A 23,425-nucleotide genomic window follows, 5' to 3' on the forward strand; every position below is an offset into this window, starting at 1 on the left:
ACTGGCTCTCTAGGCTGCTTTGACAGTCAAAAATTGTTTTCTTTGCTCCTCAGATTCACATTTGGGTGATAGGTCACTTGTCAAGCATCTCACTGGCATCTATGAGATATACAGGCAGGATGTATCTGTATCAAATGAAGTTCATGTTGATGTGGCAAATTCCAGTCCAGTAGACTTAACAAAATTCCAGGGGAGTAAATGTCATACATCATCACCATTGGAGTTACAGGTTAATCATGGAATGATTTAAACTGTATAAAACTCATATCAAAAACTTTCTGGTAATATAGTGTGAAATGTAGGGCATGCTTAGAAATAAGAGGCGAATTGTACTGTTTAACTCTCCTGAATGTAGTTAATAATGAGCTGAGTGTTTTTTCCTTTTTTTATATTTTATATCTGTTACTTGGTTGTATTTGTTGGTAGTTTTTTCAGAAACACCAGAGGAATGTAGATTTGGGAAGAAAAAAATCATCTAGCTAACCCTCTGCTGCATTCAAATGTGAATGGTGTCTAGAAAATTCTTAATTTTTCAAAGAAGAAACATGAAACCTTTTATTATGCATAGTCAACTTAAGTTCTAGAAGTTCTTCCTTATGTCTGGCTCAGTCTTCTACACTTTAAGTGCATTTCTTCTTCATCTGTGCAAATGGAAAACAGCTGCCCAACCTTCCCCTCTAACGACCCTTCATGTACTTGAGGATGGTTAGTAAATCACTCCCTATCCTCTTTTCCTCTGGACTAAATGGCACCTTTAACCATTCGTTGAAGTTCCCACTTTCCACTCCTTTAATCATTTCTTAATCTTCCCTAAACTTTTTCTACATCCTTCTTTAAATGTGGGTGCCAGATTGGAACATAGTATTCTGCAGAAAGCCTCACGGTTAAATGGGATTTCTACCTGTCCAAACTATCAAATGTCTATGTCACTCATATGGGAAATCCAGCAATTTTATCAGTATCCTAAAAGGTGAGAGGTAGAACTACGTGTTCCTTTCACACTGGACTGGGCCTACGTTTGTGGCTTCAGCTGCTGGCTTTGAAATCTGAGTACCCAATGCCCAGCCTGGGCCCTCGCATGCTTCATTCCTTGGTCAGTTCCTGCGGGAAGCTGGCATGCTGGCATCAGCCATTGGCCATCGTGTGACCTTGGACAGATGCATGCAGAAGGGCAAGAAAGTTTTAACCAGAATGATTATGTGGTGAGACTCCACCTAGGGAAAGCCCAAATTAACATGATTATATATACTGCAGATCCTGTACAATTTATGTGTGCAACCAAGAGATTTGCTGATAAGTGATAATCCTTATTATAAATGAAATCCTTACTGTATTTTCCCTCTCTCCAGGTTTTGGGGCTTATTAAGCGATGTCGCACAGGAGGTAATTGTCCCTGTGCTTTTGAGAGAAGTAATGTAAATTTCACATTACAACCAAATCTGTAGAAACCTGGGACATCAAGCTTGGGATGATTGATTACAGGGTCATTTTGATAAATAAATGAAATATATCAGCTACATTTCACAGTGAGATAAGATACAGTATTAAAAGTCCAACTGTTTGTGCTTGGAAATATGGAGGTTCCAAAAAGGTGCATTTCCATAGACCATGTTCACCCTTCATTGAAAGTAAGATGTGGGCATCTTAGTTCCATTCTGATGAATCGCCAGGATATTTATGCAGACTTAAAAGACATTCAGTAGGCCACCTAAAATTTTTTTTCCTTCTTTAATGAGATTCAGAATTCTAATGGGGTAAATACATAAGACTTCAATCAAATTTCCTGTACGAAACTGCACGCCTGCCCAGCAGGCATTGACGCCGCTCGTGAGAAGGGAGGGCTGCATGTAACTGCTCCGTCTTCTCTTCTCTCTAGTCCAACAGGCAACCAGCTAAGTTGAACCTTCTCACCTGCCAGGTGAAACCGAATGCCGAGGACAAGAAGTCGTTTGACCTAATATCACGTGAGTCTTTCGCTCTCCAAGTCAGTTACTGTGGATTCTGACACCTGCCCATTTCCATCCTCTGGGCCTTGAAGCAGCAGCAGCTTTTCCGGGCAGGGATCCTTGCTTCTTCTGCTCGTGCACCCCTGGGAAGAACCCCTCAGGAGCCCACCTGCAGGTGGGAATGCAGAACAGTGTCAGATCTGACCCACCATAGAGCAGGATCTGTATTTGTTCATTAAACTAGACCAGTTCTTGACCGTGAGGACACAACTCTGTCCCCTTGGAGAGATTTTCCTAAGTACCTTCCAATCTCTCCTAGATCTGCTGAATCACAGTGTTCAGTGTGAGACCCAGACATTTTTTAAGAAATCCCTGTGTGACTCTAAACGTGTACTGTGGTGAAGAAGTGCCGGCACAGGCTTGGGAAGTGGTGTGCTGCTGCGTCTTTGCGACTGATGGTCCCCGAGTTTCATCTCTTGCAATATTGGGCACTTAAAGGAAAAATCTTTTCCTTGCTTCCAAGCAGAACTGCCTTCAAACTTCATGAATTTAATGATACAGTATTCCATGATTCTCTGACTCCATGGGTCACAGTGCTTTTCTCTTATGATGGCACATAATTCCCTCTCCCCCACCAAGAGCCTGTATTCTGTCTTGGGTGTATGGGAGGATATTGTTTTCCTGTAGGCTGACTCCCTGTGTAAGCACTTCCTGGAGCCCTGGATACCCTTTCTGACCCTCACAGTAGCTGAAGCAACACCTCTTTGTAAAGGAAGAGGATTGCAGTGCCAATAAAGTGACTCTCACAAATACTCTGAAATCCTGCAATCCTAACCTTCAGTATTCTTCCCCCTCCAGAGAGCCCGTGGGACAAGCCACCAGCCTAAGCACACAGTCTGTGTATGTACAGCACAGAAATAGGTTCCTGCTCCTTGAAATCCTTCTAGTATAGTTGTGTGAATGGAAGCCTCCAAACAGTCCCAGCCCCAAAAGACTGAATCAGTCATGAGACTCTCTGGATGGAGTCTAAACTGGATTGCTGCATTCACATCCCCCGTGATTTTTATGACCAAGAGATTTCTTGGGCTGTGTATGAAAAAAGTATGAAAAATTGGAATTAGAACTTGAAAAAGCTAAGGACCTCTAGATTTGAGAACCTACAGATTATTAATAATAGGCATCAGTTTTTTAACATCTGGCATGTGCCAGGTGCTTTAAATACATATCGCTAATTGTCACAAAAGCCCTGTCAGTTTCCTGTTTTAAGGAAGGGAATACTGAGGCTCAGAGACATTTAGTGACTTACACAAGGTCACACAGCAGTAAAACAGGGATTCAAACAAAGATCTTGGGCTTTACTACCATAGCATATACTTGGACATACACCCTCTCTCTCTCTCTCTCTCTCTCTCTCTCTCTCTCTCTCTCTCTCTCTCTCGGGGAGATGATGGGTGAGTGCCCACTAAAGTGAAGGTTAGTTTGACCTGAATATGTTGAAGCATTTTAGCAAATTCTGAATTTTAAGAAAGAGCTTCCCTCATGTACATCTGCTCAAATCACCCAAGCTTAGCACCCCCTCCTTACCTAGGTAGCAACTAGACATGACCCTGGAGCGGGGATTGAGCCCTTCTTCCTGCAGCTCCATTCAACCAGAGAGCAGCCCAGGCCGGAGTTTGCCTACCTGTTGTAGTTGCCTGGCAAGTTATGGATCATTTCTGTAAAGGAATTTTTTTTAAAGAAAACAATAAAATTCAAATTGAAAATGAAAAGTAACATACTAAGTTGGCAGCTAGTGCTCCATATGGTCGCTGAAATCCACTTTGATCAGGTGGGTTCTCTCCTCCCCACTTTTTCCAAATGAAGTACCGGATGTTTTTGTGCCATTTGTGGTGGTTGTATTGCATTCCTACTGCACTTCAGAAGAATTACAGGCCACAGGAACTGTGTAACTGAAAACAAAATGGCGTAAAAGTGAACGAATATTAAAATCCACTTCCATTTAATTTTTCTCTTCTAGGAACTTTGAAAATTTACATTATACCTGAAGGTATTATACTTTTTAGGTTGACTTTTTTTTTCTTTTTTGTATTTTAGATAATAGGACGTATCACTTTCAGGCAGAAGATGAGCAGGATTATGTAGCGTAAGTAGCTTTGAAATAATGGTGCGATGTCATGACTTGAAAAAGTACAGTATACCTTCAAGTTTTCTTTTCATCACTGAGAACCCTTCCTGGTGGTTCACATGCTTGTCTCACCTCTGGGCCTTCACATGCTGCACTTCTGTCTGTCTGGGATGCACAGTAAACTCCAGTGCTTTTTCAGGATTCTGCTCAAGCTTCACCACCCACAGATTTTGCTCCCTCCTCTGGCCCCAAGCCCCTCTGACCCTCTGGGTCACTCTGTGAGCCCTCTAGAGACAGAGCTTCTTGAGGGCAAGGACTTCCGTGCTCCTTGTTTAATCACATCGCCTGCACTTAGGATGGGTGCACTCAGTGTTAGAGCCAGTCTCCCTGGATTTTTTGGCTGTTCACTGTGAGAGAGGCAGGAGCCTGGGAACGGTGTTGGCAGGGGTGAGCGTGGCTCAGGTAAAGGTAGTGTGCTGAAGTGGGAAGAACTTGGTTTGGTGTCACTCCTAGGTTGGAATCCTGTCTTCACCTGACCAGGTGTGCAACCCTAGGTGTCTCCCCACCACTTTTTTAAAGGTTACCCCTGGTCCTGCCCTGTCTTCATGCCTCCTCTTCCCAGTAGCCTGCCTGAATTCAGCAGAGGAGTGTGTGGCCATTACATTCTCAGCAGCCCAGGAGGGGGACGTGGGGGTAAAGGCTGGCAATCAGACATTTCTGTAGCGTTCAGATTTTCAGATTCCTGTCTCCTTAATGACACATGATGATGGTACTTCTCCACTGATGTTCTTCAGTTACTTCTGCAGAGCCACAGAATTCTTTGGCATTTGTACACATCCCTTTCTCTCTCCTTCCTCTTTCTCTGGATGATTTTACTCTGTCTGAATCTCAAGAGAAATGATAGATCAGAAGTGGGTAGGAAGGATATGGAGTTGGGAGAAACAGTGGGGGGGTGGCACTGAGAGGAAAGGAGGAGAAAGGCGTGTGGAGCCATTCGGTCATCTGCACGTGAGTGAATGCAGCAGTGGGCCCAGAGCCCCGCAGAGCACCGAGGACCCGACGTTCAGTTAGATGGAGGCCCTACTCTGAGAAACGCGGTCTCTGCTGGAAGAGAAAGGCAGGGGGACGACGTGTGGGAACGGGGGAGGCAGTGTGCCAGGGGCGCACACCACCCTCTTGGGCTCTTGGAGCGTGGCTCAAGGTGACTTCCAGGAGGACAGGGCGCCGCCTGAGCTGACTCGTGCAGCTACAGGAAGGTACTGCAGTTCACCCTGAACAACACAGGTTTGGCCCATATGGGTCCACTTACTTGTGGATTTATTTTTCAATAAATGTATTGGGAAATTTTTTTGAGATTTGTGACAATCTGAAATTTTTTCTCTAGTTTATTGTAAGAACACAGTATATAATACATGTAACATACCAACTACATGTTAATCAACTGTTTATATCACTGATAAGGCTCTGGTCAAAGTAGGCTAATGGTAATTGAGTTTTGGGGAGTCAAAAGTCAATACATGGATTTTGACTGCTTGTGTAAAGAGGTCAGTGCCCCTAACCCCTGTGTCGTTCAAAGGTCACCTGTAAGTGCTCTGCACTCCAGGTGGGAGGTTCTGCTGGCCTAGGAGCAACTGAAAGGAATGCCAAGGAGGCAGCCAGCTAGGGATGTGACACACGGAGCCGGCTGACTGGAAGGTGACCAGAAATGAAGAAGGGGGAAGTCAGGAGGGCTGGCCTTCCACCCCCAGGTTCAGAGAGCAGTAATACTTACAATAAAAATCTGTAATATTCATTCAGAGCATGGTGCTAAGTGCATGTCATGCCTCGTGAATCCTTACAACCCCAGAGAGTAGGGGCCAATATCCCTAGTTTGAAAATGAAGAAACTGACACAATGTGCCCGTAGCTGTAGTCATGGTGTCTAGGGGGTCTCATGGTCAAGTTGGAGAAAGATGCCTGCCGGTGCGCAGTGGGTGTCTTAGCAACTCCCCACTGACACCAACTGTGAGCCGAGCCTTAGAGGCTCACCTGTCCTCTCTAATCTTGTCAAACACACATGTGAGGTTGGTGCAATCATTTTACAGGTGATTAAACAAACTAAGGTTAAGTGACTGGTTTAAAATTCTGAAACAAAATAGCACCTGTGTAATTGGAATTTGTGCTCTAATGTCCACGCAGTGTCCAGTTCATCACACTGATTCTGTAGACTGTTCAGCTGTATGGTTGAGAGTCCATGGGTCATATGACAGAATTGGAGAGTCCAGATCATTTGATTTGCCTTGGTTTGGTTGGCTTTCCTTGGTTTTCTTTGGGGAATTTCTGTCTCGTCCTTTGTTAAACAAAGGAGTGAGAGGTGACTAGTTAAGCTCCCTTTGGAAGGTAACAGTTAAAGGAGATGCGAGCAGCTCAGCAAGATGTCTGTGATGGGTGTTCCTGGGTCCTGCTAGAAAAGGTACAGCAGGTGGTCCCTTCTGATATGTGTCCCTAAAGGATTTCCTAGACCGAGTTCCAAAGGCACCTTGAATATTGCCCCCTTCTCTTTATTCCCCCCTTCCCTTCCCCAGAGCCCTAAGTGGGAGGACGGGAGAGATTTGTGCCAGGAGGCAAACACATCCACTTCTTCATTGTTCTCTCTGGTCTCAAACCCGGGTCTTTAATATTTTATTTGCTTTTACAGATAATTCAAGCCCAGTTTGGTCAAATGGGTATTGGGTTCCCACCTGCGAGGCCTAACCCTCTCAGTAAGGGATCGCTTGGCCCATCCCACTGCTGTTGCTCCTTGCTGGGAGTGACTAGCAGGTGGTGACATCTGCCGAGGAAGCACGTGACCCAGAGGGAGGCCTAGCTCCTCGGTTACCTGCAGGTTCAAAAGGCAGTCTCACTGTGCCATTGAGCTGCTTTCTCATATCAAAGTACCTGAAATTCTGAGAAAACTCCCTGCTCACCGAGTCAGCAGTCAGGACCAATAGGAGGGGCAGCTGTATGCTGACGTCAAGCCCACTCACCTCCTAGGCCGGGCTTTCATGCTCGGTGGCTTTTTTAGCTTGGGCAGATGGTCCCACCTGAGTCTTCTTGTCACTTAGATGGGATTATAGACTTGCTTGCAGGATTTTGAGACATAAGATAGAGTGTGCAAAGTTTCTGGTACAGTGTCAGTTATTTTTAATCCTATAGAGTTCAGTGACTTTAGAGATTCAAGATGGCGGTGTGAGAGGTGAGACAGAGAGCTCCTCCCAAAACCACATATAATATGAAAATATAGTTAATATAACAAATCCTAAAAGAACAACAGGAAAGAAGGCTGCACCAGACTGCATACACCTGGAGAACAGAGCAGACCTCAAGAAAGAGGGTGGCATACCAAAGCCTTGACCCGGTGGGACCCAAGCCCTTCCCCCACCCCAGCTCACTGGAGGGAGGAAAAGAAACGGAGCAGGGAGAGGGTGGAAGTCTAGGACTGCTGAACACCGAGCCCTGGAGATCTGCTTTGGGAGCACAAACCTACATTGCATAGTGCTCTGGAGATTAGTGGGGTTGGAAAGCTAAGACAGGCGGAATACTTGGAGAGACTGAGATTCCAGCCGTTTGTGGAAAACAGGGATCCACATCTGGCCGCTCTGGGACAAAGGAAAGGTGGTGGTCTGAGAGGCTTCCTAGCAGTGAGAGGGCTGCTGAAGGGGCAGGGTTTGCACGGAGCTTGCCACGTGGAAGAAGGGATAGGTGGACAAGGTTGTCTGGGCACGCTCTGCCCAGCAGGTTGGAAACTTTCAGGAGCTTCAGGTGCTCCATCCCCCTGGCTGGCTACTCAGCTCTGAAGCCCCCCACTGTGATACGCTGACTGCTGCGTCTTCCTCCTGGCCTGCCAGCACCGGCTCGAAAACAAGCAGTCCCTGCCCTGGCACCAGGCCAGCCAGAGGCCCTGCCTATGGCAGCTACAGAAGCAAAGCATAGAGGCTTACACCTGAGTGCTTGTCCCACTGGTTCTGACACCGGAGACAGGCACTGCAACCAGGAAGCAAGAAACAGCTCTTTCCTCTCCACAGCCACCAACACCACTCCCCTGTGACCCCCAACATCATACCAGGGGCTGAGCAGCTCCAGAGACTAGAGCTTCTGGGCACTAGATGTTGTCACATACAAATATGAAATGTCAAAGGAACCTGGTTCAAACAAAAATCTACAAACACCAGAAAAAAGTGTTTTTTCAGTATAAAATGAAACTGAACTCACCAATCTTCCTGAAAGAGGGTTCAAAATAAAAATCATAAACATGCTCATGGAGGTACAGAAAAATATTCAAGAACTCAGGGACAAATTTAGGATGGAGATTCAATCATTAAGAAACTCCATATCTGAAATGAAACATACAATGGAGGGATTTAAAAGCAGATTAGATGTAGTAGCAGATACAGTAGATGGAATAGAAATTAGAGGAGAGGAATGCAAAGAAGCTGAGGCACAGAGAGAAAAAAGGATATCTAACAATGAAGGAATATTGAGAGAACTGTGTGACCAACCCAAACGAAACAATATTCGCATTACACAGGTACCAGAAGAAGAAGAAGAGAGAAAAAGGGATAGAAAGTGTCTTTGAGGAGGTAATTGCTGGAACTTCCATAACTTGGGGAAGGAGATAGTCTCTCAAGCCGTGGAGGAGCACAGATCTCCCAACACAAGGGAACCAAGGAAGACAACACCAAGACATATAATAATTAAAATGGCAAAGATCAAGGATAAGGACAGACTTTTAAAAGCAGCTAGAGAGAGAAAAAAGATCATATACAAAGGAAAACCCATCAGGCTATCATCAGACTTCTCAACAGAAACCTTAACAGCCATAAGGGAGTGGCAGAATATATTTAATGCAATGAAACAGAAGAGCCTCGAACCAAGAATACTCTATCCGGCAAGATTATCATTTAAATTTGAAGGAGGAATTAAATAATTTTCAGATAAGCAAAAGCTGGGAGAATTTACCTTCCACATACTACCTCTACAGTGCATTTTAGAGGAACTGCTATAGATGAAAGTGTTCCTGATGTTGAATAGCTGTCACCAATGGAAATAAAACCACAGCAAAGAAAGTAGAACAATTAATTACTAAGCAGATGCAAAATCAAATCAACTACCCCCAAAGTCAATCAAGGGATAGACAAAGAGTACAGAATATGATACCTAACATATAAAGAATGGAGGAGGAAGAAAAAGGAGGAAAAAAAGAACCTTTAGGTTGTGTTTGTAATAGCATAAGAGAGTTAAATTAGACTGTTACATAGTAAGGGAATTACCCTTGAACCTTTGGTAACCATGAATCTAAAGCTTGCAATGGCAGTAAGTACATACCTATCGATAATCACCCTTAAATGTAAATAATCTGAATACACCAATGAAAAGACATAGAGTCACTGAATGTATAAAAAAACAAGACCTGTCTACATGCTGCCTACAGGAGACTCAATTTAAACCAAAAGACATACACAGACTGAAAGTAAAGGGATGGGAAAAAGATATTTCATGCAACTAATAGGGAGAAAAAAGCAGGAGTTGGAGTATTTATATCTGACAAAATAGACCTCAAAACAAAGAAAGTCACAAGAGACAAGGACATTACATAATGATAAAGGGGTCAATCCAACAAGAGGATATAACTATTATAAAAATCTATGCACCCAACACAGGATCACCTACATATGTGAAACAAATACTAACAGAATTAAAGGGGTAAATAGAATGCATGAATTCATTTTAGGAGATTTCAACACACTACTCACTCCAAAGGATAGACCAAACAGACAGAAATAAGGAGATGGAGGCACTGAACAACGTATTAGAGCATAATGGACCTAACGGACATCTACAGAAGACTCCATCCAAAAGCAACAGAATACACATTCTTCTTAAGTGTACGTGGAACATTTTCAGGAATAGATCATATACTAGGCCACAAAAAGAGCCTCAATAAATTCAAAAAAATTGAAATTGTACCAACCAGCTTCTCAGATCACAAAGGTACCAAACTAGAAATAAATTACACAAATAGAACAAAAAATCCCACAAACACATGGAGGCTTAATAACATGTTCCTAATTGACCAATGGATGAATGACCAAATAAAAAAAGAGATCAAGCAATATATGGAGACAAATGACAACACTAATTCAACACTGCAAAATCTGTGGAACTCAACAAAGGCCATGCTAATAGGGAAGTATATTGCAATACAGGCCTACCTCAGGAAAGAACAATCCCAAATGAACAGTCTAAACTCACAACTAACGAAACTAGAAAAAGAACAAATAAGGCCCAAAGTCAGTAAAAGGAGGGACATAATAAAGATTAGAGCAGAAATAAATAAAGTCAAGAAGAATAAAACAATAGAAAGAATCAATGAAAACAAGAGCTGGATCTTCAAGAAAATAAACAAAATAGATAAACCCCTAGCCAGACTTATCAAGAAAAAAGAGAGTGTACACACATAAACAGAATCAGAAATGAGAATGGAAAAATCACTGTGGACACCAAAGAAATACAAAGAATTATGCGAGAATGCAATGAAAAATTATATGCTAACAAACTTGATGACCTAGAAGAAATGGACAACTTTCTAAAAAAAATACAACCTTCCAAGGTTGACCCAGGAAGAAACGGAAAATCTGAATAGACCATTTACCGGCAAGGAAATAGAATTGGTAATCAAAATACTACCTAAGAAACAAACCTCTGGACCAGATGGTTTCACTGTTGAATTTTATCAAACATTTGGTGAAGACATAATCCCCATCCTCAAAGTTTCCCTAAAAGTAGAAGGAGAGGGAATACTCCCAAACTCATTCTATGAGGCCAGCATCACTCTTAACACCAAAACCAGGCAAAGACACCACAAAAAAAAGAAAATTACAGACCAATATCCCTGATGGACATAGATGCAAAAATACTCAAAAAATATTAGCAAACCGAATTCAAAAATACATCAAAAAGATCATCCATCATGATCACATAACATTTATTCCAGGGATGCAAGGATGGTACAACGTTCGAAACCATCAACATCATCCACCACATCAACAAAAAGGACAAAAACCACGTGATCATCTCCATAGATGCTGAAAAAGCATTTGACAAAATTCAACATCCATTCATGATAAAAACTCAACAAAATGGGTATAGAGGGCAAGTACCTCAACATAATAAAGGCCATATATGACAAATCCACAACCAATATCATACTTAACAGTGAGAAGCTAAAAGGCTTTCCTTTAAGATCAGGTTCAAGACAAGGATGCTCACTCTCAATCAGGCAACACAAAGAAATAAAAGGATCCAGATTGGCAAGGAAGAAGTTAAACTGTCACTATTTGCAGATGACATGATATTGTACATAAAAAAAAACCTAAAGAATCCACTCCAAACCTACTAGATCTAATATCTGAATTCAGCAAAGTTGTGGGATACAAAATTAATACACAGAAATCTGTTGCATTCTTATACACTAACAATGAACCAATAGAAAGAGAAATCAGGAAAACAATTCCATTCACAATTGCATCAAAAAGAATAAAATACCTAGGAATAAACCTAACCAAGGAAATGAAAGACCTATTCTCTGAAAACTACAAGACTCTCATGAGAGAAATTAAAGAAGATACCAATAAATGGAAACACATCTCGTGCTCATGGATAGGAAGAATTAATATTGTCAAAATGGCAATCCTGCCTAAAGCAATCTACAGATTCAGTGCAATTGCTGACAAAATACCAAGAGCATTCTTCAACAAACTAGAGCAAATAGTTCTAAAATTCATATGGAACCACAAAAGATCCTGAATAGCCAAAGCAATCCTGAGGAGGAAAAGCAGGGGGGATTATGCTTCATGACTTCAAGCTCTTCTACAAACCCACATTAATCATGACAAGTTGTTACTGGCACAAGAACAGACCCATAGACCAGTGGAACAGACTAAAGAGCCTACATATAAACCCAAGCATATATGGTCAATTTATATACGATCAAGGAACCATGGATATACAATGGGGAAATGACAGCCTCTTTAACAACTGGTGTTGGCAAAACTGGACAGCTACATGTGAGAGAATGAAACTGGATTATTGTCTAACCCCATACACAAAAGTAAACTCAAAATGGATCAAAGACTTGAATGTAAGTCATGAAACCATAAAACGCTTAGAAGAAAATATAGGCAAAAATCTTGAATATAAACATTAGCAACTTTTTCCTGAATGCATGTCCTCGGGCAAGGGAAACAAAATAAAAAATGAACAATTGGTACTACATCATGATAAAAAGCTTCTGTACAGCAAAGGACACCATCAGCAGAACAAAAAGGCATCCCACAGTATAGGAGAATATATTTGTAAATGACATATCCAAAAAGGGTTTAACATCTAAAATATATAAAGAACTCACACGCTTCAACACTCAAAAAGCAAATAACCCTATTAAAAGGGCAGAGGATATGAACAGACACTTCTCCAAAGAAGAAATTTAGATGGCCAACAGGGACATGAAAAGATGCTCCACATCGCTAATTATCAGGAAATGCAAATCAAAACCAGAATGAGATACCACCTCACACCAGTTAGCATGGCCAACATAGAAAAGACTAGGAACAACAAATGCTGGCGAGGATGCAGAGAAAGGGGAACCCTCCTACACTGCTGGTAGGAATGTAAACTAGTTCAACCATTGTGGAAAGCAGTACGGAGGTGCCTCAAAAAACTTTGACCCAGGAATTCCACTCCTAGGAATTTACACTAAGAATGCAGGATCCCAGTTTCAAAGACATATGCACCCCCATGTTTATCGCAGCACTATTTACAGTAGTCAAGAAATGGAAGCAACCTAAGTGTCCATCAGTAGATGAATGGATAAAGAAGATGTTGTACATATACACAGTGGAATATTATTCAGCCACAGGAAGAAAAACAAATCCTACCATTTGTACCAACATGGATTGAGCTAGAGGGTATTATGCTCAGTGAAATAAGCCAGGCAGAGAAAGACAAGTACCAAATGATTTCACTCATCTGTGGAGCATGGGAACAAAGCAAAAACTGAAGGAGCAAAACAGCAGCAGACTCACAGAACCCAAGAATGGACTAACAGTTACCAAAGGGAAAGGGTCTGGTGAGGGTTGGTGGGAAGGGAGGTGTAAGGAGATTAAGGGGCATTATGATTAGCACACATAATGTAGGGGGGTTCATGGGGAAGGAAGTACAGCACAGAGAAGGCAAGCAGTGACTCTATAGCATCTTACTACGCTGATGGACAGTGACTGTAATGGGGTGTGTGGTGGGGACTTGATAATGGAGGGAATGTAGTAACCACAATGTTGCTCATGTGATTGTGTATTAATGATACCAAAATTAAAACATTAAAAAATAAATAAAATATAACAACTATGCATTATTTTATTTCTTATACCTTTTTGTATGCCTATCACTTTAATATAATTTTAGAAGGGTTTTTTTTAATTGTCAGAAATAGTTGCTTTGATCCTTGACCCTTTGAAAGGCAGTCGTTCCGTTCCACCAATTGGAATTACTCTTCTAGAAAATTGTCTTTTAAATGTATTTTCTGATTATCACGACCAACTTCTGTATTTCTTATTTGTCATGAGCTCCTGAGTGAAGGAGCACTGGCACATGGAAGGCACCTGAACCTGAAAGGGGACCAGCAGAGTTTTGTTCATCCCACCTGACCCCAGGCCCACTGTAGAGCTTTGGGGGAAGCATTTGGTATCTCTGGGCTTCCGTTTTCTTCTCTATAAAATATGACAAACCCTAACTCAGAGGCTTGTTGGAGTATTATATCCCTAAATCTCTGAGTACTTGGCACATACCAGATACTGGTTATATTAGATAGCCAAAATATTATGATGCTTAAGGAAGGCATTAAGAGGGATTCTCCAAAGTGAAAACTCTAGTCAATGCCATCAATACAGTACAGTGTTGTACCCAGTTTTTTCATTGTTTTTAACAAAACAATTTCTAGTTTCTAATGCGACTAAATGCTAGAAAACATACGCTTTAATTCAAAAGGTATTAAAGGGAACACTCCAATTCCTAGACTGTTCGTTTTGAGGTGAGTTTTCTGCATCAAAGCAGGAAATCTAGTTGTGCAGACATATTTCTTATAACATACTGAGGGGTCAGTGCCTCCTAGAGTCAAAGGTGTGGCTTGCAGTTGACATACTCCAAGTAATTGGGTTTGTTTTTTTAATTCTTACTGCTGACACTATTGCTTATTCAAAACCATTTATAGCTAGTCCTTTGTTTCATCTCCAGTTCATCCTACTAGATACACAAAAAAACTAGAGACTCAGTTCTAGACCTGTATATTCTCTGTCAGGTGTATCATTAGCTCTCTGTGCAGTGAGAATAGGCTGCTGTTTGAAAATAGTTTTCATCTTTAGAAAATTTAGTTTCTTTTCCTCATTCATGAATGTAATACCGGTTCATTACAGATTTGGGAAATTACAGAAATACACAGCACAATTTATCCATTTTTCATTCAGAAATTCTCTCGGAGACAGCCAGTATTAACATTTTGGTGAATTTCCTTCTACCCTCTTTTTCCTCAAACAAAAATACATAATCCATCCATACATTTAAATTCAGTATTGTATCGTATAACAGTTTTTTTCCTGTGTATTTCACAAAACATTGTGTTGTTAGCATTTCCCCAATGCCATCCAGAAATTATTGAAAAATTGTAATACCTGGTTAATTTGTGGTTATTTCATGCTTTGTTAGTTAACCCCTGTCGTGACATGTTTAGGTTATTTTTGGCATAGAGTGGCAGCAAACGGTTGTTCTGTTTGGTACATAGTGTGATCATACTGCATGTGTAGTTTAATAGCCTGTACTTTCCATTTAATATTATAATTGCAGCATGTTTCATGTTAATAAGCCGTTTTCATGGCTGCTAATGAACGATCCCTTCATCTTCACTTTTAAGTACCCCCACTGACAGTGGAGTTCCAGAGAAGACTCCTTCTGCTAAACCGTTTCCTGCCTCCTGCCGTGCCGCACCAGTTCTCTCTCCTCCTTGCCCTGGGTCGGTGCCACGCTGAGTCCTCTTCATTCTGGCGTTCCCTTTATTCTGTCCGAATGGAAATGCAGCAGGCGTGTCGTGCATTCCTGCGGGTCCTCGTCACCCCGGCTTTGCCTCCCTCATCAGTTCCTGCCCTCTTTCTCATTTGCTCCTGTGTTGCTTCCCATTCTTTAACTCTCTTCCTTCAGATTGAATTTCTTTTAGTTTTCCTCACTTTATTGCTGGAGGGTTGGCAGGGGGATGGGATCCTCTTTCAGAAGTTGTTGATAAAAATAGATTTTTGCATTGTAAGGTGAAAACAGTGGATGATCCTTCATCTCTTTTCTCCCATTTTTGATAACAGGTGGATCTCAGTATTGACAAATAGCAAAGAAGAGGCCCTAACCATGGCCTTCCGTGGGGAGCAGAGCACAGGGGAGAACAGCTTGGAAGATCTGACAAAAGCCATTATTGAGGACGTTCAGCGGCTCCCCGGAAATGATGTCTGCTGCGATTGTGGCTCGTCAGGTATCTGCTGCTAACTTGAGCCAGCTTCTTACACATCCTTTCTCTTCCTATAGAATATAAATGATCTGTCATCTAAAAGCGTCGTCTCCTTGGACGTGACACATACTCAGCACATGTTAACTGGAATGGGCCCACCTCTGAGCCGCTTTTACACATGCTGTTTGCTCTGCCTGGAAAGCTCTTCCCTGCTCTCCCTAAATGGTCACCTGCCAAAATGCTACCTTTCCTGTACAATCCAATGAAATAAGCACCATGGATATTATGGCAGGAGCACTGGACATGGAGTCCATCATCCAAGTTTTGAATCACCAGCCTGCCTCTTTCCGCCTGGATAGCCTCATGCTGAGTCCCTTCACCAATCTGACCTTCAGTTTCCTCATCCTAAAAATGGGATAATAAACCTCAGTTGTTATGAGGACTTAATGAAACGGTAGATATGCAATCAGCTGACACGTGGCACATCACTTTCCTTCCTTCCTTCTCACTGAAACCTCCCTAGCGTGTATCACATTGGCGTCGCCTTCCCCCAACTTCCGTTCTCCAGTAGCATCTGTATTTCCTAGGGATTGACGGCAGCTAACAGTCATTCAGTGCTGACGTTGGAGTAAGTGCGTGTGTTGTAAAACCAGTTGTTTTACTTACGTTATTGAATCCTCACAGAAGCTCTGTGAGAAGGTGCTACTATTATCTTCACTTTACAGAAGAGAAAACTGGGGACTCAAAAGAATTAAGTCATTTGCCCTAAGGTCACACCCATAGTAGGATCCAGAACATGGATGCAAACCTGTTGTATACTTTCTGTTTGCTTGTGCAAATGGACCTCTCTATGCAACATGCCATAAGTACCTCAGAGACAAATCTCATGTTTTCTACTGTTTTTATGTACATGTAAAACACTCAGGTGTTAACCAGTCAAAAAGGAAAAAGAAGCTTGCCACAGAGAGAAAACTCTGAAGGTTTCAATACATGGGTTCCTGGTCCGACTGTTCGAGAGCCCTGGGGTTTGTTTAAAAGGCTTAGGTCTCCAGAAGAAACATTTGGTGCTCAGTATTTACAGCTGTCTTATTACCCAGAAGTGCTTGTGGAGAAGCCACAACCAAGGCGCTGGCTTAATGCGAGTTGTACCTTGGACGGCAGCGAGAACTGGGGATTCCTGTCCCTGTGAGCTGTGCTTCATAGGCCTTCAGTCCATCACTGTCGGGCATGATGCAGGCGGTGAGGGAATCCCTCTCGCAAAGCCAAGGATGTGTCATAGGACCTTGTAGGAAGAGTCTTTCTTATATTTTCACAAGAATAAAATTCTTAATTTTGTTTCCGATTCAGTATTGAAAGGAAATTTTAAGAATTTGTTTTATGACACTTCTTGTTCTCTAAAAAGCTGTTAATTTTTATAAAAGCCCCTAAGCTAAACTGCAGGCATCCATTTCTTTCCTTTAATTATTTCTGCTATAATCCTTAACAAGTTTTACTACTGTTGCTTCAGCTTCCTCTGTAGTTGGCACACTAAAATTAGATCTTGTTTGTTTATTGTGTTCAAAACCCTTTCCACAGAACCCACCTGGCTTTCAACCAACTTGGGTATTTTGACCTGTATAGAATGTTCCGGCATCCATAGGGAAATGGGGGTTCATATTTCTCGCATTCAGTCTTTGGAACTAGACAAATTAGGAACTTCTGAACTCTTGGTAAGTAGCGACTTGCACTTTAGAAAAAAAAACTTTAAGTTTGTTGTCATGAATATATTTAATATTTAATATATTGCTTTTATTCTGAATACAAAGAATTCTAACTCATGAATTTGCATAAATATTTAAAATGTAAATTTTGTGGTATGTGATGTTGACTTGGCTTTCCTGTTTGAAGACCTAGTGAGTCATACATTTCTATAATTAGTTCAACTAAGCTAGTTCTTTTCTTCTGGGTGAGCTTTTTCAAAGCTGAGTTCTTCTTTTGGAATTAGTTTTTTATGATTCACTATAATAACAGTAAAGGAAGTTAGGGGTTGAGCTCGTATGTTCACTTTACCTTGTACCTAATGTTATTAAAAATAATGACTGAAGCTTCTTTCTCTTTTTACTGTTTTTAAGTTTGTAAAAGCACACATGAATTGAGTGGTCTGTTAGCAGCTGTCATAAAACCAATCCACTCCTTAACCTATAACTTCATTAGGTAGTAAGGAAAAAAACTGTGTGAAGTTGCAGTGCTTAGCTTTATAATATGGAAAAGGGTTATAAACATTCAAATATGTTTATAACTTTCCCAGTTTGGAGCCCTCATCAGGTCCACAGTAAATCAGTCCCCACTGCACACGAGATAAAGGATGGGCAGGCCCAGTTGGCGTCCACAGTGATGCCTTGTGGTCAGGAGCCCTTCGTGCATAATTGGAACTAGGTGCACTATAAGAGAGGGTTTATACCCAGGATAAAAGTATTTGCAGGCAAATAGGGCTTCTCCTCAGACACAAGCTCTTGTCAGACCTTGAGTGAGTCTTTAGCTCAAAAAATCTGAAAGCCTAGTTTTATCACTAGGCTTCTCTGGAGAAAAGTACCCAGAAGTCAGTGCAGTTAGTCACCCAGCCAACAGCCTTTGTCATCGAGCAGTGATGGTCTGGGTTGTGTTGTGTTGAACCTCTTAGTTAAAGAAGTAGGAAAGTTAGGAATTCCTAACTCAGCTCCCTAATTCGCTTCAGGATTATGGAGAAAAAGCTCAGCTTAATACCTAAAACGTTCTTCCTTAATACAGAAATAGTGTCACTCCATTTCTAACTTGTACTATTGAAATCCAGTTAGACAATTAGAAATAAGGAGAATCCAAATCTTAAAATCTCTTGCCATGTGATCAACCCAAGATTCCCACCCTTTAAGAAATGTTTCGTAAATGTGCATTGATCCCAGAGCTGTCTAAATGACCAAAGTCCCGTTGGGACAAATTTTCTCAGAAGAGTCTTGAACCCAAAAGCAAAATGCTCCCTGGGGCCTCTTCAGCAGTTGCCTGGGGCATCTTAATTTGTACCCCAAAAATAAAAGAATCTTACATTGTTTTCTGTCCAGTAAGAGTAAATCTGCTCAATCTAAAAATGGGCTATGATGATGATTGAAAAGCTGTAGCTGTTTGTTAAGCATTTAACTTAGATTCATTTGTGGAACCTGCTTTGTCTAATCTCAGATAGTTTGTGTGTGCGTAGGGCCACATCCTGTTCTAGTCTGGCATTTATCACATTGTGTTTGTAAAAATTGCTGATTTTCTTGTCAATGGCCTCTCTCGTCCGTTAGTTCCTATGGCGAGAAACATGGTTTACCCATCTGTATTTCCCGCACTCTAAAGTTCATGCCTCACACATAGTAGGTGCTCAGTAAATATTAGTTAATGAGATGGATGAAGGGTGAATGGTTTTGTATTCTGAGTCAAATGAAGGAAAATACATATTCGGAAATCTCAAAAGCAAATAGTAGGAACTTGTAAACTAGTAGTAAAGAGTTTGCTGTATTGTGTTTTGTTTATGTTACAGCTGGCCAAGAATGTAGGAAACAATAGTTTTAATGATATTATGGAAGCAAATTTACCCAGCCCCTCACCAAAACCCACTCCTTCAAGTGACATGTAAGTACTTCTAATGTAGTGACTTCTTTACCATTCTGTAATTGTTTTTTTACCCTCCTAAAAAACTTCTTAGTGGATATAGTATTTTTTTTTCCATAGCAAACTCCATTATAAGGAAAAAACAGAGCAAAGTGTCTTGAATTATATCTGTGGAGTGCATAGATTATTTCCACCATCAGCTGTCCCTTAGGTAGCTGCAGCTGCTCTGTGGAGGTGAAACCTTCATAAGGACAAGTATCTATAAATCATGGCATGTTGTAGAAACAGGAGACATGTGAAAGCAGTGGGAGACTCCTTCGGACTGGCAAGACTCCAGATGCTCAGCAGCCCTCTCAGCAGGACCGTGGGGAAACAGACATCCTCTCTGGTGGGGATATAAATGCACACCAACCATGAGGGGCAAATTGGCTGTGTTTGTCACAATTATAAATTTATTTACCTTTTGACTCGGTAAGTCCACTCCTGGGAATTCCTGCTCTGAGAGAAAATGACTGGGGACAAAGCAAGTATCTGTCTATAGGCATCCGATTAAATATTTTATGCTATCGCCACACAACAGAACACTGTGTAGATGTAAAAAAGAATAAGGAAGCTTCTTATATCCTGATTTGGGATGATTCCAGTATTGCTGTTAAGTAAAGAAAGTAAAGTGCAGAGCAGTCTTACAAAACACTGCCTTTAGGGCAGTGAAGGAGCAGTGGGCAGTACCCTCCAGACCAGACACACCCTCCAAACTTGGGAAGCATACTTTGGGTAAATTTGCAGATAAACCCTTCACTTTCGAACCGTCACTACTCACTCTCTGGACTGAGACAGCAAGTAGATTTGGACGGAGGAAAATACATAAACATGTATTTAGTTTGAGCCTGTGTTTGTTTGAAGAAACACTGGAAAATTCACTGGAAACTAAACAAAATGCTTCCTCTGGGGTGGGCGTGGGCATGCAACTCCTCAGTAAGCATTTTTTGCATTTTTATTTTTGAGTCACTTGAATCTTAAAATCTACTCAAAAATGGTTACATTGAATTTAGACTTAAGAATTTTAAAATATTGTGCATGGATAGGAGGAAAGAGATTTAACTCTGGAGTGACGAGTGATGCCTTCACAAAGTAGATGCCCGCCTAAATGTTTTGCCAGCCCCTCCTTGATGTTTATTCAGGCACCAAATTTACAAGTGTGAAAACTGTTATAGCACACTCAAGGAACATGTTTTTTTTTTAACTCTGAAATCATGAAATAAAATCTCCCAGTAGGCCTCTTGGCAATGGTTTTTTCTCGAATTCAACAAATGCACGTTACGTGTTGCCTGTGCTGGACATTATGTTAGATGCTGGAGTAGGGATAAACCTAGAGAGGAAGATAGGTATTAGACAAGAAATGCAGTTAATTACTCCATCGTGGTTGTAGCAGGTGGCCTCACAGAGGAGAAGACGAGGCTGTTAGGGGCCTACATAAAACCCTCACTGGTCTGGGGGTGTCTGGCCTTAGGAGGATGTTTTGTAAGCATCGTCTGAACACAGAGACTGCTTGGGCGTCTCTTCACACCAGTGAGCACAAGCTGCACTGAGAAGTAAGGCTCTTCAGATCTTAATTTGGTCATAAAATCACCGTGAACAAATATGACCGAAAGTTACTTTCCATCTTGGTTACAGTACGTTTACAAGCACACACACCAGCGTTTTAAATGTTTACATGGCCCAAGTCAAAAAGACAGTGCTGTACGGTAAATTTCACCATCACATGGATTTGCCTTTCCTGTTTCTCCTGGGGAGGCAGCCCTGGCATCTCTGCACCTCAGGCAGCCCTCCGGCCTGTCAGGCCTTCCCTACAAAATGCTTGTGAGTCTCCAGGATCCCCAATGTGATGGCCATACTCAGACGCCTCGAGTTTAGATCCCAGCTCTGCCACTTCCCCAGCTGTCATCTTGGGCTAGCATCTTCAACTGTCTGTGCCTCAGTTTCCCCATTTGAAAAATGTACCGACCTTCTCGTGAGTGGTAAGGATGGAAAGGTTCCTGGGACATGTGTCGGGCAGCCCTCGGTATGCGGTGGGTGCTACGTGAATCCTTCCTCTCACCAGCACCATCACCCTCATCCTCTTTTTTGGCCAGAGACCTAGAAGGATGAAGTAATCTCCTGTAACATGCAATTCGGTCTCTCACCCACATTATTAGGCAACTTCCAAGCTCCAGGCTCTCTGTAAGTGCTGAAGACAGATCAGCAAGTAAGACAGTCCCCAGCCTGCTGACATTCTGCCTGGAGAGAGGAAAACACAGAGGAGGAAAAGTAAATGAATGTCGTATTTCACATAGTAATCCATGTCCTGGAGAAAACAGAACCAGTCAGAGGCTGAAATGTCAGGGCATTTTTGTTAACATGGTCAGGGACTGTCCTGAGGGCTGGACATCCGAGTGGAGGGCTAAGGGATACAAAGGACAAGTCTGGGGAAAGTGGGCCTGGCAGGTGGGACAGCAAGTATATAGGAGCCCTGAGGCCGGGACAGGCCTGGCTTATTCAGGTGGTAATAGGAAGGCATGTATGGCTGGATGAAACTGGGGCAAGGTGAGTGACAGAGATGCCATGCCAAATGGAGACAGGGCCAGGTCACATTGTAGGGCCTTGTAGGTTATGGAATTTTTTGGATTTTATTCTAGATATGATCAGAAGGATTTAAACAGAAAGAGACATGATCAGAGTTAATGTTTTAACAGACCATTGCAGTTCACTAGTTCTCAACCAGGGGCATTTTTGCCTCTCAGAAGACACTTGGCAGTGCCTGGAGATGTTTTACTGTCATGAATTGAGCGGGTTCTATGTGCACATGGGTGGAGGCCAAGGATGCTGCCCAGCGTCCACTAATGCAGGGGACACCATCCATAATGAGGAATTATCCAGGCCAAAATGTCAGGAGGGCTGGGGTTGAGACACCCAGCTGTGACTGACATGTGAGGGCCAGACTCCTGGGGGTGGGGGGGGCAGGTGGACACAGAGACAGAAGTGAAACCTTCCAGGTCCACTGGGAGGCAAAGGGAGACAGTAACAGCGAAGGTGGTGGGAGTAGTTGATGTCTCAGTATGTTCTGAAGGAGAGCCGGCAGGTTTGCTGACGGTTCAGATACAGAATAAAGAAAATTATGAAGGTGACACCCAAGGTTTTTGGCCTGAACATCTGAGTATGTACATTCTTGTTTCCCTAGAAGGTAGTATGGTAAGCCTGGTATGATTACTAGTATTTTGCAGAGAGGAAACTGAGGCATCTTACCCAGGGTCACATAGATAGCAAGTGATATAACAAGCCATTAAATTCTCAAGTCTGATGATCCATCCATCACACAGTAGCTCTCAAACTTTACTAGAAGCCAGACTTAGGCCATTCTTCCAGGGGTCTGGAAGTCTTCCAACTTGTCAAGTCACGGCTGTCCTTTGACCCCAGTGTAAATGACACCCATAAATGTGACCTCTGGGTTCCTGAGCAGAATCTGCAAGTCGCCAAAGGCTATACGCCACCATCCTCCAGCTCATCTTTTTACTGCCAACCCAGAATGAAAGAAAAACGCATCAGCACAATTTTAGACAGTGTTGCCTGCCTGTGGGATATGGGAAACCAGCAGCTCCACAAGTGGAATGGCTTTTTCTGAGCAAGAAAATTGATGTCCCATGGGTAAAAGCCCTCTTGGAAAGAAAACACCTTCTAGGTGCTATATATTCTTCAGTTCATAATCTATCAGTAAGTTATTCTCCCTATTTTCTAGACAAAAAAACTGAAGCTCATGAAGATTAAATTGTTTGTTCAAGGTCACAGAACTGGTGTGCTACAGAACTTGGATTTAAACCCAAAGTCCATTTACTGCCCTTTTATTAGTTGGCTCACATAACTGGGAAATTGAAGGGCTAATTTCAGACACAGCCAGATCCAGTATGTCAAACAGCATCATCCGGACCCTAGCTTGCTCTTCAGACCCTTGTGTCCCCTTCCCTTCCAGCTGACTGCCATTTCAGCCTTTCCCCAGAGGGGTCAAAGGTAACCCTCAGGCCACTTAGGTCATTTGCTCACCCCTGCAGCTAGGAGGTGGGCTCAGTCTCACCAGAACTTGAATGAAAGTGGGAAAAAGGTGAGTCCTCAAGAGAAGGAGAAATATACACACACACAGAGCCAGCCTTTGAGGGTGTTATCT

The 23,425-nt window shown here is 42.2% G+C and overlaps 1 protein-coding gene across 6 annotated transcripts in view; it reads left to right on the top strand.

Annotated features, from left to right (window-relative positions):
- Positions 1 to 23,425, top strand: part of ASAP1 (ArfGAP with SH3 domain, ankyrin repeat and PH domain 1) — a 367,393-nt gene that overhangs the window by 306,647 nt on the left and 37,321 nt on the right. For all 6 annotated transcript variants that reach the window (XM_036890485.2, XM_036890480.2, XM_057497737.1 and 3 more), the window contains 5 exons: positions 1,877 to 1,964; positions 4,041 to 4,089; positions 15,488 to 15,651; positions 17,203 to 17,336; positions 19,160 to 19,251. In XM_036890485.2, the coding sequence (XP_036746380.2) occupies positions 1,877 to 1,964; positions 4,041 to 4,089; positions 15,488 to 15,651; positions 17,203 to 17,336; positions 19,160 to 19,251 (527 nt within the window). The remainder of the gene's footprint in view (positions 1 to 1,876; positions 1,965 to 4,040; positions 4,090 to 15,487; positions 15,652 to 17,202; positions 17,337 to 19,159; positions 19,252 to 23,425) is intronic.

This window comes from Manis pentadactyla, chromosome 3 (genome assembly GCF_030020395.1).
Source record: "Manis pentadactyla isolate mManPen7 chromosome 3, mManPen7.hap1, whole genome shotgun sequence".
Taxonomy (NCBI): Eukaryota; Metazoa; Chordata; class Mammalia; order Pholidota; family Manidae; genus Manis; species Manis pentadactyla.